This window comes from Onychomys torridus, chromosome 6, assembly GCF_903995425.1.
Source record: "Onychomys torridus chromosome 6, mOncTor1.1, whole genome shotgun sequence".
Classification (NCBI taxonomy): Eukaryota; Metazoa; Chordata; class Mammalia; order Rodentia; family Cricetidae; genus Onychomys; species Onychomys torridus.
The window spans coordinates 70,140,115-70,157,516 of NC_050448.1; the positions used below are offsets into that span (position 1 = coordinate 70,140,115).

The 17,402-nt window shown below is 50.2% G+C and overlaps 2 protein-coding genes across 5 annotated transcripts in view; one reads left to right on the forward strand and one right to left on the reverse strand.

The window, feature by feature from the left end:
• The first annotated feature begins 122 nt into the window (after positions 1-122).
• On the forward strand, positions 123-8,945 carry Cers2 (ceramide synthase 2). Of its 2 annotated transcripts, none has more exons than XM_036189591.1 (11): positions 123-576; positions 5,220-5,393; positions 5,796-5,913; positions 6,097-6,215; positions 6,382-6,439; positions 6,525-6,575; positions 6,754-6,846; positions 7,022-7,150; positions 7,337-7,443; positions 7,538-7,691; positions 7,992-8,945. In XM_036189591.1, exons 2-11 carry the CDS (start codon positions 5,221-5,223, stop codon positions 8,130-8,132), a joined length of 1,143 nt encoding a protein of 380 aa, XP_036045484.1. In that variant the 5' UTR covers positions 123-576; position 5,220; the 3' UTR covers positions 8,133-8,945. The 2 variants fall into 2 exon arrangements, with proteins under 2 accessions (XP_036045484.1, XP_036045485.1); XM_036189592.1 differs by lacking the exon at positions 123-576 and adding an exon at positions 3,124-3,879.
• Positions 8,946-9,103: 158 nt separating this feature from the next.
• The window catches only part of Setdb1 (SET domain bifurcated histone lysine methyltransferase 1), a 46,286-nt gene continuing 37,987 nt past the window's right edge, over positions 9,104-17,402 (reverse strand). For all 3 annotated transcript variants that reach the window (XM_036189588.1, XM_036189587.1, XM_036189589.1), the window contains 8 exons: positions 13,975-14,144; positions 12,512-13,140; positions 11,704-11,732; positions 11,463-11,592; positions 11,021-11,186; positions 10,024-10,235; positions 9,685-9,773; positions 9,104-9,530 (listed from right to left, as the gene is read on the reverse strand). In XM_036189588.1, the coding sequence (XP_036045481.1) occupies positions 9,413-9,530; positions 9,685-9,773; positions 10,024-10,235; positions 11,021-11,186; positions 11,463-11,592; positions 11,704-11,732; positions 12,512-13,140; positions 13,975-14,144 (1,543 nt within the window). In that variant the 3' untranslated portion in view covers positions 9,104-9,412. The remainder of the gene's footprint in view (positions 9,531-9,684; positions 9,774-10,023; positions 10,236-11,020; positions 11,187-11,462; positions 11,593-11,703; positions 11,733-12,511; positions 13,141-13,974; positions 14,145-17,402) is intronic.

Sequence of the window (17,402 nt, forward strand, 5' to 3'; positions counted from 1 at the left end):
GTGCAGGGTTTTCACCGGGTGTACCTGGCTGGGCTCACGGCTGCGCCCTTCCTCCGCCGCCCATTGCGGCCGGACGCGGGAATTGTGGCAACCAACCCCGGGAGGGCCTGAGGGCTGCACGCCGGGCTGAGGTCGCCGACCGCACCAGGGCCGCGCGCGAGGTGGGGCCGAGGCAGGCCGCTCTGAACCGTGTCCTCAGGCACCTGGGGGCCCCTGACCGAGCCCCGGTGGGCCGCCTCGGCGTCACCCACAGACCCGGGCGGCCGGCAGAGCGCGAGCCACCCGCCCCGTCGGGGCTCCAGGGCTCCAGCGGCGCAGCGCGGGGTTCCGGGGAGCCGGCCCCGCCCGGCCGCAGCCCACGCCCAGCTTAGCTCCGCGCGCGGGGGCCTTCCCTCGGCTGCTGGGCTCGGCCTGGGCTCGCCGGGGCTCGGCGGGCAGAGGAGGAAGGAGGGAGGGAGCCGCGGGCGGCGGAAGGGGGAGGAGAGGACCCGGCCCAGCCAGTGCGCACGGGCCGGGCGCTCGGACAGGAGACGGAGCAGCGGCGCCCGGGCCGGCCAGCTCTGCACCGGCCGCCGAGTGAGTCCGTGCGCGGGGCGCGGGGGCCGTGGGGGCCGCGGGGGCCGCGGGGCGGCGGCAGGCGCGGGGGTTCAGGGCGCAGCTCGAAGGCGCCGGGGACTCCACCGGTTCATGGCGGCCGGCCTGCTGGAGGGCGGGCCGAGCCCTGCGGGAGCGGGCGCGCCGGGCCGGGATAGGGCCTCGGCGGGGAGAAGGCCTGCGGGGCAACAGGTAGGGGCCGGAGTCCGGTGCTCGCCCAGGACCCGAGCCACAGACGCCCCTTTGTTGGGAGTAGGGCAGTCGCGGACCTTGGGGGCGAGAACCCCCTGGTGGGCCGCGTGCGTCCTGGGGCCTGAGTGCGGAGGCCAAGGAGAAACGGTGGCGGCCCCTGCTGCTGCTGCTGCGGCCGCTGCCGCCACCGCCGCCTCTGCCGCTGCCGCTGGGCCCCTTTTGCCCATCCCAGGAGAGAGGTTAGAGCGTCCATGTGCGGAACGGGAAACAGGAAGGAGCGCACTCTGTGTGTCTGCCCTGGCCCCAGAGGGCTAAGATTCCTGTACCGTTATGGGGTGTGCGTGGCCAGCTCTGGGAGCAGCTGGTGATACTAGCTTTACTGGCGAGTAGTAACTTGCTAATTACAGGCTCAGAGGCCCTTGAGCTGGATTGCTGCCTGTAGGTGCGCGACATTCATCTTTGGCCTGAGGTTGGGAGTTTCTGTGCCTAAGACTTGTTCCTGGCATCCAAACCAGACCTCAGTTATTTGAGTTGCCAGTCTGGGCAGTCAGGGAGTTCTAAGCATCAGGAGGTCTGGAGGGAGCCGGTCTTCTTAGAGATCGGAATTAGGGAAGGCCTCCTGCAGGCAGTGACTTCGGTTTGTGTTAGAGCTGAGGTAGAAAGTCACTTCCCATCCCAGAGTGGAGGTGACTAACTTGAATGTAAAGTTTGTTGATTGCGCTTATGAAGGGGCCCTTAAGGATAAGGATTTGTCTGCAGCACTGTTCTTTAGGTCCTGTTCCTGGCCACACAGTGTTTATTTTCTAAGTTGCATGCGCGCGCGTGTGTGTGCATGTGCGTGTCTGTCTGTCTGTCTGTGTGGCAGGTAATTGATCCTTGTCTCCAGTTGCTGCCCCATGCCCCTTTCTCCAAACTGGCGCCTCCGGCCAAATTTTGCTCTGGAAAGAGGAGCCTTCCCCTCCCACTACTGACCATAGGCAAGACTGACCCTATACGGTTCCTTTTAGCATCACCCCTGCTGGGTTCTCCCTGTTTCTTGGGGCCTGCACTTTTACAGTTTTTTTTTTGGGGGGGGAGGCGGGTTGTGAAACATCTCAGACAAGCTGTAGGCCACCTGAAGCCTGGGACCACATGATTGCTACCTCTTACCCTCATCTTTCCCAGAATCTGACCCATATTTTTGCACTGGTGTTGTTCCTGAAGCCACGGCATACCTTTTGACTTCCCCACTGCTCTTCCCCTTCTAGAAAGAAGTTCATGACCAGCTTCTGCTACCCAAAAAGAAACTTTTCAATAAGAAAGACTACTCAGGCCTCCTTCGTCTTTTTTATGGTTGCTCAGACTGGCGAGCCCATGGGACCCTCTCTTTTGTAATCTCTCTGCAAATGGAAACTTGGGGTCACTAGGACTGTTGTCCCATTGAGTCTGAGATGTCTTTTCTTCTAGGCTACACTCCCTTCCTTCTGGGCCTGCAGCCTCCCATTGGCGCCCCCTCCCAGCCACCCCTTTTCATTTGCTTGGGAGGGTCTTTGGGTAGGAGATCAGAGTTGGAGCAAAGGTTGGAGCCGGGTAGAACACCCGCTCAAGTTGCAAGTAATATAATGCTTGTGAAATCCCTGCTGTACTGGCCCCTCTCCAGCGTGTGTCTCAAAGTGGTGTCTGTCCCTGAGGCAGGTGTGTGTGAGGGAGAGACGAATAGGTGAACACGCACACCATATCTCTTAGTGCAGCACTGGCATAATTTCTGTGAGCGGGGGAAAGTCACAGGTGAAATCAAGACTCCATCTGTCCTCAGGGACAAGGGGGCTGAATATTGTCTTTTCTCATCCTGATGTCTTGTTTATGGGATGCTTGTCTTGGTGTGCCAAGTAGTCACCAGGGGTGTAGCAGGGAGCAGACTGGTTCTGGGGAGATGTGTAAGAGAAGCTGACTGGGGATCCCAGTCCCTTCCCCTCCTGTAAAAGTCCTGACCCAGCTGAACTGGGGCAGCTCCTCTGCTGTGGAAGTTTGGAACAGCAAGGGAGGGTTGTGGTTGTAGCACGCTTGAAACAGGGGCCAAGCCCCCATTGGGCCTCTCCTCCAGTCACACATCACTCCACACACGGGTGGGGGCCTGGTGTTGCTGTTGAGATAGGTGTATAGGTGTGCTGTTCTGGTACCTTCCCTCAGCCGCACTGTGATACCCCCTTGTCACCCCCCTCCCCCAGCCTCTTACCTTCTCTGTAGGGATGAGAAAGGCACTAGACATTCCTATGCTGCTGGAGTTCAGGAGAGAGGCTCCACCCACCCTCTAGGCCCTTAGCTAGCCCTCTAAATCCTTAACTCTCAAGAGGCTCTCATAGGAAAACATCCTACTTAATGGGATGGGATGGCCCAAGGCGAGGGTTGTCTGCATGATTGAATTTAGGTCTCATTGGAGGAAAAGTTAGGGCCTAAGAAAAAAGTCAGATGACAGGGTCAGGTATTGGTCCACACCTCCCATCTGGTTAAACCAAAAGGTGGGAAGGAAGAGGTGGAGCTGTCCAGACCACCCCTTCAGTCTGGTTTTCTGCCCTCTTCTTTCCCAATTCAGTTTTTTACTTTTCTCTTGGAAGAATGTGTGCTTGTGTGGGCAGATACATTTAATTTTGTTCACTTTGAGAGGCTCCATCTCTTTTTAACAAATTCAATATTTATTCAGGCTGAGGTGGAGGGGAAGGGACAGTGCCCTCCAGGTCGAGGCCTGGAATGTGTGATGGGTATGGAGCTGAAAATCCTTTATCATCTATGCTGACCTCTGATTTCATCCACAAGAGCTGTGACCAGGAGTGAGGACAAGAGGGTAAAGTCCTGGATCTGGAATACTGACTGACCCGTGACGGAGAGGGATTTCGCAAGTGCTTCTGTGGAGGGTGGAGGCGGAGCTGTTGAAAGAGCCAAGCAGCCGAAGGAGCTGCCCAGCTCAGTTGTGGGCTGGGGTGTCCGCCTCCTTCAGCAACTCCAGTTGAGTTTCAGTGCCTGGTGTCTCTGCTCACACTGACTCTCCAGCTCCTGCGCTCTACTCTCCACCTGGGAGGAGACCACCTTTCTCCTGTCACAGAGTCCAGTCCATAGGTCAGTCCGAATGCTGCCTGCCACCTCCTCTCCCTTTCATAGGAGAATGAGAGGTGGGGAGTCTGGAGGATTTCCTTGACTCTGCAAGTCTTAGGATTTCCCGGCATTGTGCTGATCAATGACTCTTCAGGGACATCTGGTTGCTTCTCACCCTGAGCAGCTGCCAAAGACTGTCCCCTGCCTCATCTGGGTCCAGGTAGTCAGTGACACACTGTTCTTCATCTTTCTGTGAGGAAAAGAACAGCTGAAGGCAGCAGCTCTTTCCTGGCTTGAAGGTGTTGACTGGTTTTTGTTTTGTCAACATAGGGTTTTCTTGTGTAGCCATGGCTGTCCTGGAACTCGCTCTGTAGACCAGGCTGACCTCGAACTCAAATTCGCCTGCCTCTACCTCCCAAGTGCTGGGATTAAAGGCGTGCTCCACCCCGTCCAGCTGCAGACAGGTTTTTATGTTCTGGATGAGCCTTTATAAGAAGTAGGTTATGTCGATCATGGTGATGAACCTATAGTTTCATCACTTGAGCTGCTGAGGCAGGAGGATCATGAGTTTGAGACCAACCTGCACTGCATAAGTGTTGTCTCAAAGAATAAAGGAGAAAGAGGAGTAAGATAGCTCAGTTTTATGGAATGTTTTGGTTTGCCGTCCAGACCCCTGTCCTCAGTCCTGATGTTGTATCTGTGCCCTCCCACTTCCTTGCCATACAGTTGCTTACGGCTCATTTTCTGCCTCACATGTAGAGACTGAGTGACTTAGCGTGGAGAGTCAGTCTTGTGTGTGTGTGTGTGTGTGTGTGTGATGCTCACTGGTCTTTGGGGATGGTACTTCCTTTTCACTGTTTCGTTTTCTCCTGAGGATCTGCTGGCCAGTTAAGGGTCTTACTGTGTAGCCCTGGCTGTCCTGGGCTCACTGTGTGGATCCTCCTGAGTCTGTGACTAAAGGTGTGCACCACCATGCTCAGCCTGGATGGCTTTCCTGATGTTGACTACTGCTTCTCTAACTAGGTCTTGTTCTCCAGGTTGAGAGCCAAAAGATAAGACTGATAAGAAATGTGTGGGGTTTTTTGTTTTTTTTGTTTTGTTTTGTTTTTATTGCAGGGGATCAGGCCTGTGTGGTGTCAGCATCACCTAAGGTTGCAACAAACTGTAAATGCTGGAACTTGAAAGACACTGATTTCCTATTATAGATAAGGAAACCAAGTCAGTGAAGGAAGCCAATTGGTTCCAAGGCCATGTAGCCAGAACCAGAGTCCGAGGCTTGAGTGACTGTGCCGTCCCTTTTGACAACCAAGAGTGTGCGTTCCTCTTCTTCCCTGCAGATCTCTCACTTGTCCCTTCCTCCTTAGGATGCTCCAGACCTTGTATGACCACTTCTGGTGGGACCGACTATGGCTGCCTGTGAACTTGACCTGGGCTGATCTAGAAGACAAAGATGGCCGTGTCTATGCCAAAGCCTCAGACCTCTACATCACACTTCCCCTGGCCTTGGTCTTTCTCATCATTCGATACTTCTTTGAGCTGTGAGCATGCCCTCATACCTTCCAACTGCCAGCCAACCTAGCAGACTTCATGCTGGTCTCTTGAAATTTAGTTCTGGACACTGGTGTTCTGGCCACCCAGGTCCCTAGGGACTGCTCCCCTCCCCCAGGGCACCATTGTCTTCCTGAGGACTCAGCACCCCCAGCCCTTTCCTTCAATGGTTGTTTGTTCTTACCCCATGCCCTCCTCCATGCCTGGTCAATAGTGAACATAGGCAGCTTTGTCAGCTGTGGGCAGCCCAGGAGGCTAGAGGAAAGGGGATTGCCAGGAAACTTGGGAAACTGAGGTCCAGAAATAAGATGCCTGAAATTATGGTACCTTCTAAATGGGGTTAGGAGTGCTTCAAGGGAGCCAGACACCTCTCTCTCATGTCCCTTCCCCAGTTATGTGGCTACACCCCTGGCTGCCCTCCTGAATGTTAAGGAGAAGACCCGACTACGAGCGTCTCCCAATGTCACCTTAGAGCATTTCTACCTGACCAGCGGCAAGCAGCCCAAGCAGGTATGAGCTGCAGATGACCCTGGGAGATGCTGAGTTTGGGTGGGCCAGAGTTTGAATGCTAGCCCTGGAAGGTGCAGACTTGGCAGGGTGCGGGCCTGATTTAGGTTGTTACCGGGAGAGGTTGGGCAGAGTTGGGACACTGTGGGTTTGAAGGCTGGATGTTAATGGTCTCCCTATGCTTAGGTGGAGGTAGAGCTTTTGTCCCGGCAGAGTGGGCTGTCTGGCCGCCAGATAGAACGCTGGTTCCGCCGCCGCCGCAACCAAGACAGGCCCAGCCTTCTCAAGAAGTTCCGGGAAGCCAGGTGGGGGAAGTTGGGACAAGTGAAGCTGGGTGGCCCACTTTTGTTGTCTCTTGCTGGGAGGAGAGGGCTGTGGGGTGCAGGAGAGGTGAGGGGACCTTGAGAGGGTGTCTGGGGGCGGTGGGACGCTGCTGATCCTCCCACCTAGCCAGCTCTGCTTCCTTTGCAGCTGGAGATTCACGTTTTACCTAGTTGCCTTTGTGGCTGGTATGGCTGTCATTGTGGATGTGAGTACTGGGAAGTGAGAGCATCCTTTGTCAAGATGGGGTGAAGCCCCAGGGTTTGAGTTCCTCCTTTAATCTCTCTTTGCAGAAACCCTGGTTCTATGACTTGCGGAAAGTTTGGGAGGGATATCCCATACAGGTATGAGAGGAATGGTCTACGGCACCTAACACCCCATTATTAAGAGTTTCTTGAAATCATGGCACAGAAATCAGCCACAGAACAAAGAATATCTTGAGGGGCTAGAAGGGATGAGTTTGGAGGTGAGCCCCTTAGAACCAGTTGTTCTGGAATCCCTCACCCCTCTCTCCTCTCCCAGAGCATCGTCCCTTCTCAGTATTGGTATTATGTTATTGAACTCTCCTTCTACTGGTCCCTGCTCTTCAGCATTGCCTCCGATGTCAAGCGAAAGGTGGGTGAAGAGGCTGTGCAATGAAGTCCAAGGGCCAAATGAGGCCCTGGGATGGAAACCTTTCATCTCTCGGGATCTCTGGACAGAGCCGCTGGGATATGGGGACAGAAGTTTGGGGTATGTGGGGGAATAGCGAACAGGGAAGAGTCCCTTGAAGCCTGTATCTTTTCTGCAGGATTTTAAGGAACAAATCATCCACCACGTGGCCACCATCATTCTCCTTAGCTTCTCCTGGTTTGCCAATTACGTGCGAGCAGGGACCCTCATCATGGCTCTGCATGATTCTTCTGACTACCTGCTGGAGGTTAGGCTTCCTCACTGTAGAGCCCAGAGCAGGCTCATTTGCTCCTCTAGTCTCTAGGGGGTTGAAGAAGGTACTGACGTTCCTGGGACCAAGGTGGGAGGGCATAGTCAATGCTGCTGACCACCACACACATAGTAATGTTTGAGGGTCAGGAGCCCATGGTGATAGATAGAACTGTTCATGCAGTCTGCCAAGATGTTCAACTACGCGGGATGGAAGAACACCTGCAATAACATCTTCATTGTCTTCGCCATTGTCTTCATCATCACCCGACTCGTTATCATGCCCTTCTGGTGAGTATGCAGCCGAGCTGGCTCTTCTTGCTTTTCCTCATTTACCTCAATCTTCGCCCATGTCCATGTTTACTATTTCCCCTTAAATCCTTAGGATCCTGCACTGCACGCTGATCTACCCGCTGGAGCTCTACCCCGCCTTCTTTGGCTATTACTTCTTCAATTCCATGATGGCAGTGCTGCAGATGCTGCACATCTTCTGGGCCTACTTCATTTTGCGCATGGCCCACAAGTTCATAACTGGAAAGGTGAGTGTCCTCCGCCCCCCTTTTGTAGGCCTCACTACTCTCTTTTCTTTCGAGACAGGGTCTCTGTGTGTAGCCCTGGCTGTCCTCGAACTCACAGAGATCCGCCTACTTCCACCTCCCTGAGTGCTGGGATTAAAGGCGCTCCACCACCATCTGGCTGGCCTTACCACTTTCAATCCCAGGGCTCCCCGAACTCCTTGCCAGTTACTCTTTGGAAACGGTGTGAGGTTCTGGGGTAGCAGGAAACTTAGAGGCCGCTTTGGGAACTGGGAGACACATGACCTCTCCGTCTTTTCGCAGGTGGTAGAAGATGAGCGCAGCGACCGGGAGGAAACTGAGAGCTCAGAGGGGGAGGAGGCTGCAGCGGGGGCGGGAGCAAAGGGCCGGCTCCTAGCTAATGGCCATCCCATCCTCAATAACAACCATCCTAAGAATGACTGAACCGTTGTCCTAGCTGCCTCCCATGAATACATGAAGCCAGGAAACTAGCCACCCTTCCCTTTAGGGACACTGAGCTCTGGGAAGAAGGGATCTAAGGGAAGGGGTCCACACTGACTCCCCCTTACTTCTCTTTCTACCCAGTCACCTCGAACCCAGACTCTAACCAGCCTATCTTCAGGTGAGGGAAGGTTGGTTACATCCTCTGCCAGAGAGGGATGGCCTTACTTCCCTCTCTATCTTCCCAGCTACCCTCTGTCTTGCTTTTGAAAACCTTTCTCAGCTCTGAGGGTTGGAGTTACACTCACATTCCTTATTCTTTAAGAACCTGGAGCTAGCTGTTTGCCTTTTGACTCCCTGACTTCAAGCAGGGTTGTGCCTTACTGTCCCATCTCTGGGCCTGCCTCATTCTGCCAAAGCTGGACCAAGGTTCCACCTTTCCAAGCTCTCTAGCTCATGCCAGGAATGAAAGCTGAGCTCTTTTTAACTTTTTCTCCTCCTTAAAAACAATTAAGTGAAGGAAGGTATACGTGCCCTCCCCCTCCCCCAGGGACCATGGTTCCAGACCTCACTGCCTCCTTTCTCTGGCCTCTTTCCCTCCCTACAGCTAAGACAAGCTGGCGTGGGGTGGAAGGCAACTAGCTCTGTTATTTATTGAACATTTGGGGTTTCAGTTATAAAGCCAGAACTACAGCTAGGACCTGGCACTTCGGCGAGGGACCATTTCAGACCAAAATGTAATGTTAATGTTTTTTTTTTTTAATTAAAGTATATTAAAGATTAAATAAAACATGACAGTGTGTCAGACTACTAAGAACGGAGGAAGGGGATTCCTTGTGGTTATGTAACATTTGTTCTGCTAAGAATTACACAGGGCAATAACAGAGAGGTGAAGACTCCTGAGAGCTACCCACGGGGATGACCTCTCCCTGGGAGACCAAGACGGGGCTGAGCAAAGAAAACAAATCACAATCCCTATTGTATCGTCTTGTTAAAAGACTTTCGAGAAACCACACAAACCAGGGATGGCAGACACACGGCCCATGTGAGTCATGAACACATGAACATTTGAGAAGAACCTCGGGCTGAGGCCAGAGTGGTCATGTCTACCCCCCTAGTGTCTGCTAGCACCACACTGGAAGAGTCCTGATCCAGAATCCCCATCTCTGTCTACTGGAAACTGGAGAGCAGCTAGACCAGAGACTGGGGTCAGAGTTGAGCGTCAGGAAGGCAGTTCTGGGGAAAGGACGGGTGAAGGGTGGGTTCTCCAAGTGAGAAGAGGGTTAAAGAAGACGCCCCCTGCATTCAATGGCCCCACAGCAGCACAGCAGCTCTTTGCCTTCCACACTGCCCACTTCATAGTTGTAGTCCCACGTCAGTTCTGTTCCAGCCCGGATTCTCCTGAGGGGAAGGATGGGGATGTGGTAATAGAGGCAGGAGGTAACGAAGGCACTTGGGGTTAGAGTGTGGGAGGTCAAGGTGAAGCCTGACCACAAATGAAGGTGGCCCCCTTAGAATTCCCATGGATTTACCCCTTCCTCGTTATCCCTCTTACTTGCTGGCAAAGAAGGCCACCCAAGGGAAGCGAAGATCATGAGTGTCCACAAAGACATTCTGGACAAACAGGTTCGGGCTGCAACTGTGCTGTAAGTATAAAGATGACAGTCGTTTGACCAGGGAAACATCTGGCTGTGTGAGAGTCACAAGAAAATGGTGATCTCATCTCTACCCCATCACACATACACCATAGTAATGATGTTCTAAAAGAAAGCTACCTTATTCTTATGAAATCAACTTATAAGCAAAGGTGGGTTTACACAGTGTCTTTAAAGATTTAGGATTTGAGGGTAATGGCATATGTAACCCTGCACTTAGAAATGGTCGAGAGTCTCACATTGAGGTAGCGGCCAAGGTTGCCTTCAAGCTTGGCATCAATGATGTAGCAAGACTCTTCACCATCATAGAACTGGCGTGTGTTCTTACGGATTGGCGCGCTCTCCCCCTTGTCCACGGAAGCCATGTTGGTTGATTTAATAGCAATCCCATGGGTTGATTTAAGAGCAAAGCCTCGGGTTGATTTTACAGCCACCTGGCGCTTAGCTGGACCTGGAAAGGAGAACAAACCTGGGGTCAGAGCTATCTCAACTCAAACGACACCCTTGCTTTACCCGTCTGCTCTAACCCATGACCCTCCGTCCCCACTCTCCTAAGTATGGAATCAGAGATGTCACCACCATGCCATAGTTTCCTCCATTTTATTTTTATTTTATTTTGTTTCGAGACAGGGTTTCTCTGTGTGGTTTTGGAGCCTGTCCTGGATCTCTCTCGGTAGCCCAGGCTGCCCTTGAACTCACAGAGATCCACCTGCCTCTGCCTCCCGAGTGCTGGAATTAAAGGTGTACACCACCACCGCCCGGCCTCAATTCTTAGTCCACTTATAGTTCAGGGATGGCAATAAGCTAGCCAGATCTCAGGTTAAGACCCTCAGTTACTAGCCAGGTGTGGGTGGTGCATGCCTTTATTCCCAGCACTCAGGAGGCAGAGGAAGGTGAATCTGAGTTGGAGGCCAGCCTGGTCTACAGAACGAATTCCAGAACAGCCATTGTAGTTATGTAGATAAGCCCTATCTAAAAAACAAAAACAAAACTAAATCACACTGTTTCAGATGAGGTTTCCTGTAACTCAGGATGGCTTCAAACCTATGAGGATTACAGGTATGAGCCACCATGCTAAACTTTTTAGTCACACTTTATTGAAAAATCATGTATCAGTTTAACCGTTTAGCTTGGCTGGGAAGCCTGCCTAATTTCTAGGATCTGCACGATTTCCTCTTAAGAGTGTTCTCCTACTTTCCTGTTTCTTCCTACTACTCCCAAACATGCTCAGACTACCAGACAAGCTCTTCTTGTCCTCATAGTCATCGCCATCAGAGCCAGAGGAGATGGTCTGGATGTCGTCACTGTCCGCGGCTGTGGCTGAAGTCTGCCCGGCAGCGGGCTTTCGGCTGGTGCCGCTCTCTCCCTCGCTCTCCGTGCTGCTGGACAGAGTCAGGACGTCCTGGGGAGACAGGGGTGTCAGGGAGGAGGAAGAGCTGGTGGAAGGAAAACTGCTTCAAGTGCTTGCTTTACCTATGATTTGGCAAAATGGGCCAAAATCATGGCAAAAGCAAGACGCTGATTAGATGTTGGAGAACAAGGTAGGAAGTCAAGACCAAAGAAACAAGCAGAGACTTAGCAGTCATTCTTGTGAAGGGCTTGAGGCGAGGCCGCTACACGCCTGTGGGTGGACTACATAAAAGAGAAGGCAGCGAAGCTTAGGAAGAAGGGCACTCACGTCAGGGTTGGACCGAGTGGAAGCCACAAGTCGCTGGCTTTGGGACATAGAAGTTTTACTTGATGGTCGGCGAAGCCCTTCAGACTTCATGGGAGCATGGTGTCCATGACTCTGAGAGCTCTCAGGAACTCTAATGGGAAGGGCAAAGAGGAGAGGGGCCAGGTTACTGGCTGTCTCTGAGGCTCCTTTTATGAGTGTGAAAGGAGAGGCAGACTAGAGCAATCCAGAAGCAAGCACTTACACTGACATCTTGTTTCGGTCATCAGGCTCCTAGAAAGGAACAAGTGAAGGGTTAAATGCTTTCATGGTCCAAGGTAACAAAATCTCCAACGACAACATTAACATAAGCCAAAAAGATGCTCAATGAAGAGGGGTGATGTGTGGAAATCACTTTATAACTTGACAGCAATAATCAGATTCTCACCAGTCTACTTCCCTGGCAAGGGCCTTTAACCTTTCCCAACAATGGAATACAGGGAACAGTATTGTGAGCAAAATGTCCCATCGACTCAACAGTTTTACTACCTGTAATGGGGAATGTTTCAACATCAAAGATACAGTCGTAATAGCAAATTTCAAGCCAACCTGGATTGTAATGTGATCCTATCTAAATAAAAACAGCAACGAAAAACAAAATGAAACAAAAATCAATAAACCCTACACACTTCATCTTACTAAGGAATACAGAACTGGAGTCTTGAACGAGGTGACCCTCCCCCGCCCAAACAACATACACCTCGATGTCCATCTGCACCAATATTAAAAGGCATTGCTTTTTTTTTTTCTTTTTTTTCTTTTGGTTTTTCGAGACAGGGTTTCTTTGTGTAGCTTTGCAGCTTTCCTGGATCTCCCTCTGTAGACCAGGCTGGCTTTGAACATAGACACATATTCCCCGACTTTTGCCATGCAACACCTACACCATCTTGGGGGTCTGCCAGCTAGGATGGTTATCACCAGATGCAGATTTAAACCTCCAGAACCATGCATTAAAGTAAATTTTTTTGGGAGGAGGAGTTTGCTGCTCTCAAGGGTATTCAGCCATTTCTTACCTCTTTCTTAGTTTGCTTATTATCTCCTTCATCCTTGAAGCTCAATCCTGAGGTAGAGGCCTTCTCAGCCTCTCCCCGGCCTCCCCCAGCCCGGCCATCTCCACCTTCACTAGTCTTGAAAGAAGAACGGCTGTCGGAGTCAGCAAATCCACTTTCACTGACACTATTGCAGCTCAGCCATGAGGCCACCTTGTTCTTGGGAGTCTCTTCAGATGAAGGAGGTTTGCAGCCCCCTACAGATACTGAGGGAGGGATAGGAACATGTGGAGGCCCAAGGTCTGGGGGTCGGGAGTCTTTAGAAGCCATCTCAGACAGTCCATTCTCCTTCTGACCCCGGGTCTGCCTCCGGGTAGCATAGCTACGCCACACTGAACTGGTGCTGAAGTCCTCATCCTTACAGAAGTTATCATCAGAGCTGTCATCATTGGATTCTTCAGGGTCCTCGGAACCGGTGTTGCCATCTTCCTGGTCCTTCATGTCTACCCCACTGCTGTCAGAGGAACTGCGGACATCACTCTCATATCCCTCCTTGAAGTTCTCCACACTTTCAATGTGGTCCAGATTGGCGAAGTACTCATCACCCATCTCCAGACCTTCTTTGTCTGCGAAGTCATCTGTCAGGATTTTGCCTGAGAATGAAGATCACGGAGAGACCTCTATCAGTAACCCTACCCACAGGGTGAGTCCTGTAGTGTGTGCTCCCGTGTCTGCGCCATGAGAGTACTGTCACTGCAACCCGTCACTTCTCCTTGGACCCTCCCATTTTCTGTTGACCTCTGACACGCCCCAGCCCCGCTATTATCTCTGGAGAAAATGATACAATGGATCTAAATGAGGTCTCTCACTGAAAAAACAATAGCCAAAATGTGATTCCCTTTCACCCTTTTTATGAAGCACCTTGAACCCCCTCGGGTCCCCCTACATAGGTACATCACTTGTCATGTCTTTATGAAGAAATTCCTGTCTCCTCTTAGTCTCAGTTCAAATGTCAAACAGTTCATTCATTCTTTTTTTGTAGTGCTAGGACTGAATCCAGTTGTCTCTTGCAAACTAAGCATATGCTGTTCCCTAAAGCTACATTTCCACTTCTCAAACACTATGGTTTTTGTCTGTTTGTTTGATTTTTGTTTTTTCAAGACAGGGTTTCTCTGTGTAAGAGCCCTGGCTGTCCTGGAACTCGCTCTGTAGACCAGGCTGGCTTTGAACTCTGAGATCCGCCTGCCTCTGCCTCCCAAGTGCTGGGATTAAAGGCGTGCACCACCAACGCCCATCAAATACCATGGTTGTCTGGGTAAGTAGCCCAGGCCACCTGCAACTCTCAAATTTTCTGTCTTCACCTTCTGAGTACTTAGATTATAGACAAGTGCTGCCATACTCAACAGCACTCTGCTGTGTTCAACTTTTCTCTGACCTACCATGCCCCAAACCCCGTGGAATAATGGCCCTCCTCTTTGGTCACTAACCTGCATAAATACAGACAAAAGAGCCTTTGGCAATGTCATCCAAGCAGCGGATACCCCAGCCCTTGTTCTGGGTCTTAAATAGCTGTAGTCGAACTTGCAGTCCATGCTGCACCAACCGATTTGTGCACATGTTTGGGTCACATTTGCAGCGTTTGTTACACTCATAAACCCTGGGAAGTGAGAATAAAATCAACGACACGGTCACTCAGGCACTGAAATCCATAAAGCATGTGAGTCAAGGGTGAAGATTATGAAGTAAGTAATGACTAGATTTATAGAATGATCCATCCACGTTCTTAGACTCATTTGCAAATAAAGATCAGGAACATAATTCAGAAGACAAAGAGATTCACAAAAGATATTCAAAACAGTACTGGGCCTAACATGAACGCCAGAAGGCCCGACCCTTGGAGAAAAGGACAACAATGAGGTGAATGTGAGTGCAGCTCTGAGTCTATACATGACTTCAAATGATGGAGGGGGGGGGACACACACCAGCGCAGTTACTAGAAGCACCTGCTGCCAAGCCTGATGACCTGGTGCAGAGAGAACAAATCCTTGCAAGTTGTCCTCTGATGCCTACACCACTGATCCCACCCCGTAAATGTCATAAAAACTGACATCTAGATAAGAAAAGCAGAGCTAAAATCACATATACTGAAAGGAAACAAGTAGGAAAACAGTAGTGATGTTTGTAAAATATTGCTTTTAGGATAAAGTTGATATTCTTTTAGTAAACATTTACATTTATTTTTTATTTTATTTTATTTTATTTTTTGAGACAAGGTTTCTCTATATAGCCCTGGCTGTCCTGGAACTCACTATGTAGACCAGGCTGGCTTCAAACCCAGAGATTTACTTGCCTCTGCCTCTTTAGTGCTGGGGTTAAAGTTGTGCACCACTAAGCCAAACAGTCAGTAAACATTTATTAAATAAGAGTTGTGAGTTCCAGGACAGGCGCAAAGCTACACAGAGAAACCCTGTCTCGAAAAACAAAAAACAAAAAGAAAGAAAAAGAAGAAAAAAAGTTGTGTCAAACACTGGGAATACGACAATGAAAGGGTCATACTATGACCTCATATTTCTAATTAACAACTGAAGAAAGGAGAAGAAATCACTGGAGGCAGAGGCAGGCAGATCTCTCTGAGTTCAATGCCAGCCTAGTCTATACACTGAGGTCTAGGACAGCCAAGGCTACAAGAGACTCGGTCTCCAAAACCCAAAAACCTAAAACAAAATAAAAAACCCATAAGAAAAATACAAACAGTAAGGTTGGGGAGACGGCTTAGCTGGTATAGTGCTTACTGTGCATGCGGCATGAGGACCCAAGTTCAGTCAGCAACACTGAGAAAGCTGAGTGTGGTGGTACATGCCTGGGATCACCATGACGTCAGAGAGGGGTGGACTCCTGGAGCCTAGACAAGTCGGTGAGCTTCAGGGTCAGTGAGAGAATGTCTCAAAGAAAAGCAAAAAAAAAAAAAAAAAAAAAAAAAAGCCAGACGATGTTGGTACACACCTTTAATCCAGCACTCTTATCTCTGTGAGTTTGAGGCCAGCCTGGTCCACAGACAGAGTTCCAGGTCAGCCAGGTCTACACAGAGAAACCCTGTTTGGGAGGTGGGGGTGGAGTGTGAAGACAGATGTTGACCCCTGCACACAAGGGCAGGGATCTAGTTCAGTTGGGAAGAGTGCTTGCTTGGTACACAGGAGTCCCTAAATTAGACTCCTAGTACCGAATACACTAGTGGTGGTAGTAGATCCCTGCAACCTAGTATCTGGAAGGTAGATGCAGGAATGTCAGATTCAAGGTCATCCCTGGCAACACAGAATTAATTCAAAGCCAGCCTGGGCTGAGATTCTGTCTCAAAAACAAACAAGGGGCTGGAGAGACTGGTCAGCAGTTAGGGACACTTGTAGCTCCTGAGGGGACCTGCATTCAGTTTCCAGCACCCACACGATGGCTTACAACCATCTGTAAACCCAGTTCCTGTGCACGCACACATAGCACATTCTTGCATGTATGTAAAACACACACACACACACACACACACACACACACACAATGTAAATCTAAAATAATTATTATAACAATTAAATAAAGGCTTATTTTTTCCCCAACTTTAGAAATTGCATATCATGTATCAGCACCTTGCCAGGAACAATTTTACCATGTGCATTCTTAAGTCTATTGGGTGTAGTACAACATGCCTTTAATCCCACCATTCTGGAATTAGAAGGTTATGTTTGAGGCGCCCCTGTCCTGCACAGTGAGCTCCAGGCCATGGCTAAAGAGAGTCTACTAGATGGTCGGTGGCTCTTCATGTAGACATCTTCGTTACTAGCACCGGAAACTTCAGAGTAGCTACATTAAATATCATCCACTGGTTCACTCCCCCAATGTCTTTCAGTGGCTACTCTGTAGCAATGTGGTATGTAGTATTTGGATACAATGTATGTGTGGAAGACCAACAGGGTTCTAGTACTCAGGGAGGTTACATTCTAACTGGGAAAAATAAACTGAGTCAACAAAGTTGTTAGAAATACTTTTAAAAAAGCACAAATGTGGTGCTGCAAAGGAGAACCAAGAGAATGAAAACGTGCTGTGTGCAGTAGGTGTTCGGCAAACACCTGTCAATGCAGCACTTTAGGCAGAGGCAGGAAGATCAGGAGTTCAAGGTCATCCTTGGCTATAATCAGCTGGAAGCTAGCCTGACCTGTGAGACCATGTCCAACAAACCAAACAAACTAAAGAAACCCCCAGGGGAAAAGGCCTATTTTCCAAGCGCCCAGGGACAGGCTGAAGACAGAAGACTGAAATTGAGAGATCAACGTTCAAGACAGCCGAACAATAACAGTGGAAAGTGCCAAGAACACATCTCTTGCACCAAAACCCCAGAGGTAGGCTGAAAACACAGTGAACTGGCCCTGGGAAGTAACGGCTATAAACACCCTTCTAATGAACTTTAGAGGGAAAGAACCGGGAAGTGGATAGAAAGGGCAGTGTTTTCTAACTTGAGGGTAAAGGCTAGAATGAAATCCATGTGGGACAGTTTTAAGTAGATGAGTGACATATATTTGTGTTTATTCAGAAATATTTTTGCCAGGTATGGTGGTGTAAGCCAGGTAGATGGCAAGTTTCAATGGAAGCCTGGGCTACAGAAGGAGACCCTGTCTCAAAAACCAACCAAAGTCTGTCTCTTGTAGGACTGAGTATGTCTTTAAGTGGTTGTCCAGTGACTATTCTACTGTTGTGAAGAGATGCCAAGACCAAGGCGACACATAAAGAAAGCACAGGGTGAGCCCATGGCCATTGTCGTGGACATGGCACTAAGCAAGCATGACACTGGAGCAGTAGCTTAGAGCTTACATCTGACCCACAAGTATGAGCAGAGAGAGAGAGCTCTAAGTGGAATGGTGTGGGCTTTTTT

Excerpts from the sequence above, each read along its gene's own strand:
- Cers2 (XM_036189591.1), top strand. The coding sequence starts at position 5,221 with ATGCTCCAGACCTTGTATGACCACTTCTGGTGGGACCGACTATGGCTG. Across the intron at positions 6,216-6,381 it reads AAGAAGTTCCGGGAAGCCAG|CTGGAGATTCACGTTTTACC; the intron begins GTGGGGGAAGTT and ends CTTCCTTTGCAG. Across the intron at positions 7,692-7,991 it reads ACAAGTTCATAACTGGAAAG|GTGGTAGAAGATGAGCGCAG; the intron begins GTGAGTGTCCTC and ends GTCTTTTCGCAG.